At 31.1% G+C, this 7,417-nt stretch overlaps 1 protein-coding gene across 1 annotated transcript; it reads right to left on the minus strand.

The window, feature by feature from the left end:
* Positions 1–200: 200 nt before the first annotated feature.
* Positions 201–1,142, minus strand: LOC125111215 (olfactory receptor 5K3-like). Its single transcript, XM_047753096.1, has one exon. The coding sequence runs from the start codon at positions 1,140–1,142 to the stop codon at positions 201–203; it is 942 nt and encodes a 313-aa protein (XP_047609052.1).
* Positions 1,143–7,417: the final 6,275 nt, after the last annotated feature.

Consider the following 7,417-nt stretch of genomic DNA (forward strand, 5'->3'; position numbering starts at 1 on the left):
TTACTCTTGTAACTGAATGCACCTGAACACAATTTGTGCTCTCAAAAGTAATTATTTAGTTCACAACTTATGGAATCTAGTAGATTAAACTTTTGAATATATTTTAGTAAAATTCTCTCTCTGAACTTCTTTATTTGACTCATGGACTATCAGGTTTTAGTAATAAAATCAGTTGTCCACATGGGGTATTTGTTTCAATTTTAAGACATCTTCTTAATAATTTTTTTCATGACATTTATTACTTCCTTATTTCTTAGGCTATAAATAAAAGGGTTTAATAAGGGAATAACTAGAGTATAAAAAACAGCAAGGGGTAAATCTTTATCTTCTTCATTAAGTGAATTTGGTCGAATATACATGAAGAGAAGAAATCCATAGAATATTGAGACAGATAGAAAGTGGGATGCACAAGTAGACAAAGCTTTCCCTCTGCCCTTGGTGGATTTCATTGTGAAAATTGTGAAAAGGATAAAAAGGTAAGAGATTATTACTATGGTAACAGTGAAGATTTGAACAAATCCTGCAATGATTAATATCATCAATTCATTGATATAAGGGTCAACACAGGAGAGTCTGAACAATTGAAGAACATCACAAAAAAAGTGATTGATTTGATGAGACCTACAGAAAGTTAATCTAAACAGAAGCCCAACATGAATCATGGAATGCAGGTTTCCAGCTAGGTAGGCTCCTGTGGTCATCCGAAGGCAGTGTTTCCTTGACATCATGGTGTGGTACTGCAGTGGGTTGCAGATGGCCACATAGCAATCATAGGCCATGGCTGCCAGAAGGAAGCAGTCTGTAGTTTCAGCCAAGCAGAGAAAGTACCATTGTGCCATACATTCATAGAGGGAAATTATTCTGTCCTTAGAAAAGAAATTCTCTAGCATTTTGGGGGTGATGGCACAGGAACAACAGGAATCCATCAGAGCAAGGTTACCCAGAAAGATATACATTGGTGTGTGAAGATGACGCTCTGTACATATCAATGCCACCAGACCAAGGTTTCCCACCATGGTGATTAGGTAGATGGTAAGGAACACCAGAAACAGAAGGGTCCTCAGCTCTGGGAGATCTGTAAATCCTGTGAGGATAAACTCTATTGACAAGGATTGGTTTTCCCCAGTCATTTCTACATTCATTTTCTGTTGAGACAAGAAATATGTATATGTAAAATGGATAGGGAGTTTTTTGTTGGTGGATACAAATTGTTACATTTGTAATGGATGAGCAGTTGTGACTTACTGTATATGACAGGGAACTGTGTATAACTGGGTCACTTTACTGTACAATAGAAATTCAAGAAACCTTGTAAACCAACTATAATTTAAAGAAAAAATATTCTAATTTAGAATATCTATGTAGCTTTACTGTTAAAATTTTCTTTTTAGAACCAAGAATGAGCTTCTTCAAGCTTCTCCTACCATATTGTGATATAAACACACATACTTCTAAGGGACATTTGTTCCCATAATATGTCAGTTCCTGGACCTCAACTTTGAAACTCAAAATTCACAAGATTGTTTTGACTATTTCAGTGCTTATGCTCACAATTGCAAAGGTTTTTCTTTATGAATTTATGCAAGTGTAGTGTATAAATCTAAGTAATGATATTTGCTTCACTGTCCCCATACTATTTCATTTTAAATTTTTATATGAGATCCTTAAAATGCATTTAAAATCACTTTATATATATAAACTTTTATTGGGCAAAAATTTTCATATACTTCCCAGTTGGGTAAATATTTTAAAAGTTATACAATAGATGGATTTAATTTAATTTTTAAGAATTGTTTGAAGATTACTATGGATTAATGAGAGTACTGTTAAGTTTTGAAGAAAGTCAACTCAGAAAGCTAAGGAATGAAAAATGCACTCTAGGTCATCTCTTTATACTCTCCCAGTGTCATACCCATTTCCATAAACAGTGACTCCTTATGTGCCATCATTCCTGTTGAAGTTTGCCTTTTCTTCCTTTAACTAAATCTTAGTTTATGTATAATGCTACTTAATAAAGCTAACTAAATACCTCTAGTCCTACTAATTTCCACTTTCTATACTCTCCAGCATGTCTTACATACCCAACATAATCTATGATGGTTAATGTCTAATATACATTGCAGTTTGTTTATATGTGCACACATTTTCCTTATTGTAGAGTAGACACATGGAGGTTAGCTATAATTTTTACTTCTTATAACAGCTATACACTGCTATGAGGATAAAGCAATAGTGATTCCAGTACTAATTCCATCTCGGTTACATGGGATTTGTGAACTTGTTTTCAGGGTCCTACCAATGATCCTTAATGATTTCTTTGATGGCCTTTCCAGTGATCCTAAATGACCACTTCTACAAATTGAGTCGGTTAATTTTGAAGTTTCTGCAAAGAGAATTATACAGAACAAATAATTTCAAAAATTAAAGTTAATATGAAAATATGTAAAATCTCATACAACTAAATCAGAAAAGTACAAACATTCAGATTAACAAATAGAGGAACTAAAAATATATTTTTACAAAAGACATCCTAATGGCCAATGAACACCTGAAAAGATGTTCAACACGGCTAATATTAGAGAAATCCAAATCAAAACCATGGAGTATCACCTAACATATGTTAGAATGCCTGTGGTCAGGAATACAAGAGGTAACAGTATTGATGAAAATGTGGAAAATAGAGAAAGTAGGGAAAACTCTTGGTGAGAATGTAAACTGTTTAATTCATTATGGATGCCAATATCAATTTTCCTCAGATAATTAAAAATAGAACTACTATGCGATCTTGCATTTCCACTTCTGTGTGTTTACTCAAAGGAAATGAAAATGAATTATCCAAGTGATATATGCACTCCTGATATAGCAGCATTATATAAAGTAGCCAAGATATAGAAACACCTAAGTGCCACCATAAGGATAAATGGATAAAAGTGAATGGATATTCAGCTTTGAGAAAAAGGGTATCCTATTTGCAATAACATGGGAACATCATACTTAGATAATTTAGAGGAAGAAAAAAACTGTGCATCTGAAAAATCCATACTCATAAAAATATATCAAATAATGTTTACAATGGGCTCTGGTGGTAGGGAAATAGGAGAGGTAGTGTTTGTGGATACAAACTTGTAACTAATAGGTAAAAAAGTCTGAAAGATCTAGAGAACAATAGAGTGAATATATTACTATAATCATCAAAATTGTTAAGAGAGTAGATTTCAATTATTCCCACTGCTATAAAGAAAGGGCAATTACATGACTTGAGTACTAAGTAATGCTGTGATTGCAATCACATTGCTATTTACCATGGTATAAAATAAATATGTTACAAAACTTCAATTTATGCAATGTTATTTGTCAAGAATAATTCAGTAAAATATCATAAAAATTTATGTATCTCTCATCTAAATTGACTGATCTAAAGTCTTTATGTTTCTAAGAAAATTATTTAAGATTTTTCTGTAGCTAATAAATAAAAGTAATATTACCTTTATACTTGTTTTCTACCATTTAGAAAAAGAGAAAACCCTTTAAATCTTAATCTATTTTTGAGAACAAATTTTAATTTTCTATAAGTGACTATCTTTATCATTATTTAGTGATCTACTAGGAAAATTTAATTATTTACCTAATCATATGAATTCCATGTCAAATAAGTTTGTTTTTCCATAATCAAATATTAAAGACCTTAGCTGAAAATTTTATTTATTTGTTTTAAAATATTAAATGTTAACCATTTTTATACCACCAAACAAGTTCCTTAATTATATTTAACACAATTAACTTTGTGTCCTTACCTGTGTATTTCAGTCTGACTTTTATCGGAAAAGATCAGAGTGTTTTGCAGTTTGAATCTTATTCTTGCTGTTCCATAGCCTTCAGTTTGGAGAAGAGGTACAAAGATAACCATGTAGTTGAAATGTAACACTAGCAAAATACTTTAGATAAATAAATATTAATGGATACTAATATTAAAATAAAAAATTAGGATATTTCCCTTACCTAGATTTTGGTGAAAAAAGTTGTGTAACACCTCATATTTGCTTAATGGTATTGAATTTCATAGAATTTCAGAATATAAACCTTAGTCTCCAAACCATTTGGGATTAAAGGAATGAAAATATGGGCAAAAACAAATAGGTTAGATTTGATAATTATATTCCTTACAATGAGAAGTTAATATTTTCCATGAAATCCTAAGGGATGCCCCTGCACTGACATCAGTCTATTTCTGTAGAGAGACACTGTTGCCAACATATATCAGGACTCCCCTTGAGATAATGAGGTCAAGTAAATTACCTTTATTAAGGTCACTATGATCATTTTATGATAACCCACTGATTATTATGTAACTGACCTCACTTTTAAATTCTGTTTATTTGGCATAAGTGCCATCTGAGAAGAAAAGAATCTCATGTTGCCTTGACTATTTGATTGGATGAATTAGTCTAGTTTATGAAAGGTGATTAGAATTTTGTGAGGAGAGTAGAAGCTGTTGTAAGGTTATCACAAAGTTCATGTGTGAGTTGATTTGTCCTGATGTTTTGCAAAATACCTTTGGAAAATCTGATATCATTCCTTAGTCCCATATATGAATTACCTGGATGGTTCTCATTCATTTTCACTTTTCCCCAGCTGCCTTTATCTTTTTTACTCTGTTTTTCTCCACTTAATGCCACTAATCACTCTTCAGTATACCACATATTTATTTGTTAGTACATTTATAGCTAGTCACACTTTTCTCCTCTCACACTATTATCATATAGGTCTAAAAGGGAAAGGATTTCTCTGTTATGTTCATCCAAGTATTTATAACATCTTGATATTATGCAGCAATTTGTAGTACTCAACAAATATTTGTCAGATTAAATAAAATATTTATACTCCCTTGCTCAAGAATTTGAAATGATCTTTCATTAGTTTTCAAACAAATCCATTTTTTTGATTTTGGTATTTAAGAAGCTCCACAGTCTGTTTGTATTCTACATACAACATTGATTTCTTCTTCTTACCTCAGGACATGACCCTTGGCTATGTTCATTCCATCACTATTCCTGTGTGTACATGAATCATTAATTTACTCATAAAGTTTCCTTCAACTAAAACACCATTTTCAGCCTCTCTTTTTTTTTCCAATCTACTCATTATTTATTTCAAATCAGATCTCCATGAGACATTCCTAGATCCTTTTATTTTTTTAATTTATTTTTATCGGAATACAGTTGATTTACAATGTCATATTAGTTTCAGTTGTACAGCAATTGAATTTGTCAAACATAAAAATAAATTAATTATTTTCCATATAGTTATTACAAACTACTTGGTAGACTTTCCTGGCTATGTAGAAGATTCTCATTAGTTGTCTGTTTTATACAGTAGTGTGTATGTTATTCCCACTCTGCCAATTCTTCCCTTCCCTCCACGGTTTCACCTATGGTAACCATAAGATTGCAAGTAATGACATCTTATTATTTTCTTTCAGATTGGATGCCTTTATTATTTTTCTTGTCTAATTACTCTGGCTGGAACTTCCAATACCATGTTCAACAGAAGTAGCGAGAATTGGTATCCTTGTCTGGATGCTGATTCACTTTTAAGTATCATTTTAGCTATGAGCTTGTCATATATCACAATTATGCTGAAGTGTATTCTCTTGGTACCCAATTTTTAGACAAGTTTTTATAATAAAATGAATATTGTTAAATCATTTTTATGCTTCCATTGAGGTGGTTATTTGATTTTTATATTTGTTAATGTTTTTTATCATATGGATTAAATTGTGGTTGTTAAGCCATCTTTGCATCCTTGAAATAAATCCTACTTTCTAATTGTATATGATCTTTATAATGTATTTTTGATTTCAATTTGCTTATATATGTTGAATGTTTTTACACCTGTGTTCATCAGAGATATTAGCCTTTTATTATCTTGTCTTTTGTGGTCCTTGTCTGGTTTTGATATCAAAGAGAATCTGGACTTGTAAATGAGTTTAGAAATGTTCTCTCCTCTTCTATATTTGAAAGAGTTTGAGAGATTGGTGTTATTTTTTATATAAACATGTTTATTTTTCTGTTGTATTTAAGGTTTGTTGGTATATAGCATTATATTAGTTTCATGTATGTAGTATAATGAATAAATATTTTAGAGGTTAAAAGCCATGAAAAGTTATTACAATAAAATATTTGTCATAAAAATATGAAATACTTCCATTTGAAATAATATGAATGAACGTAGAGATTATCATACTAAGTGGTGCAAGTCAGCAAGTCAGACAAAGACAAATACAGGAATCACTTATATGTGGAATCTTAAAAAATATCGCAAATGAACATAGTCATAGAACTGAAAGAGACTCACAGACATAGAAAACAAACTTATTGTTACCAAAGGGGAAAGGTAGAGGGAAAGGGTAAATTAGGAATTTGGGAGTGACACATGCACACTACTATATATAAAATAGGCAACTATCAAGGGCCTAATGTTTATCAATGTTTTGTAATAACCTATATGGAAAAATATTATATAATACACACACACATATATATATACACACAATAATAGTATGTGTGTGTACATATATATTTTGATATTATGTCATTATATTTTTGGTTATTATGTATATACATAATATATATATATGCAAACCCACACATATATGAATCACTTTGCTGTATGTCTGACACTAAGACAACATGGTAAATCAACTATAGTTCACTTAAAAAAAGATAATGGTTTTATTCCTTGTGTTATACAGCATATCTTTATTGCTTATCTATTTCATCCATAGTACTTTGTACCTCTAAGTCCTACAACGCTAATTTGCCCCTTCATCTCTTCCCTCTCTGTTTTGGTAACCACTTTTTTGCTTTTTATATCTCTGAGTGTGTTTCTGCTTTGCATATACATTTGTTTGTATTATATTTTAGATTCCACATATAAGTAATACTATATACTATTTGTTTTTCTCTTTCTGACATATTTCACTAATCATAATATTCTTTAGGTCTATCTGCATTGCTTTAAATGGCAGAATTTCATACTATTTTGGTTGAGTAACATTCCGTTGTGTGTTTGTGTATGCACGTATACATACCAATCTTCTTTCTCAGTTACTCTATTGATGGGAACATGGCTTGTTTCCATATTTTGACAAATGTAAAAAGTGCAGCTATGAACATTGGGGTGCTTATAGGCTTCAGAATTAGTGTTTGTGTCTTCTTTGGATATATTGCAGGAATGAAATTGCTGGATCTTATGGTAGTTCTATTTTTAATTTTATGAGCAACCTCCATTCAGTTTTCAATGGTGACTGCAGTAATTTACATTATACCAACAGTATTCAATGGTTCTCATTTCTCCACATCCTTGCCAACATTTGATATCTGCGGAATTTTTTATGATAGTTATTGTGACAAATGTT

The sequence above is a fragment of the Phacochoerus africanus genome, chromosome 1, assembly GCF_016906955.1.
Source record: "Phacochoerus africanus isolate WHEZ1 chromosome 1, ROS_Pafr_v1, whole genome shotgun sequence".
In the NCBI taxonomy this organism is placed as follows: domain Eukaryota; kingdom Metazoa; phylum Chordata; class Mammalia; order Artiodactyla; family Suidae; genus Phacochoerus; species Phacochoerus africanus.

Coding starts and splice junctions, on each gene's coding strand:
- LOC125111215 (XM_047753096.1), bottom strand. CDS start 1,142: ATGAATGTAGAAATGACTGGGGAAAACCAATCCTTGTCAATAGAGTTT.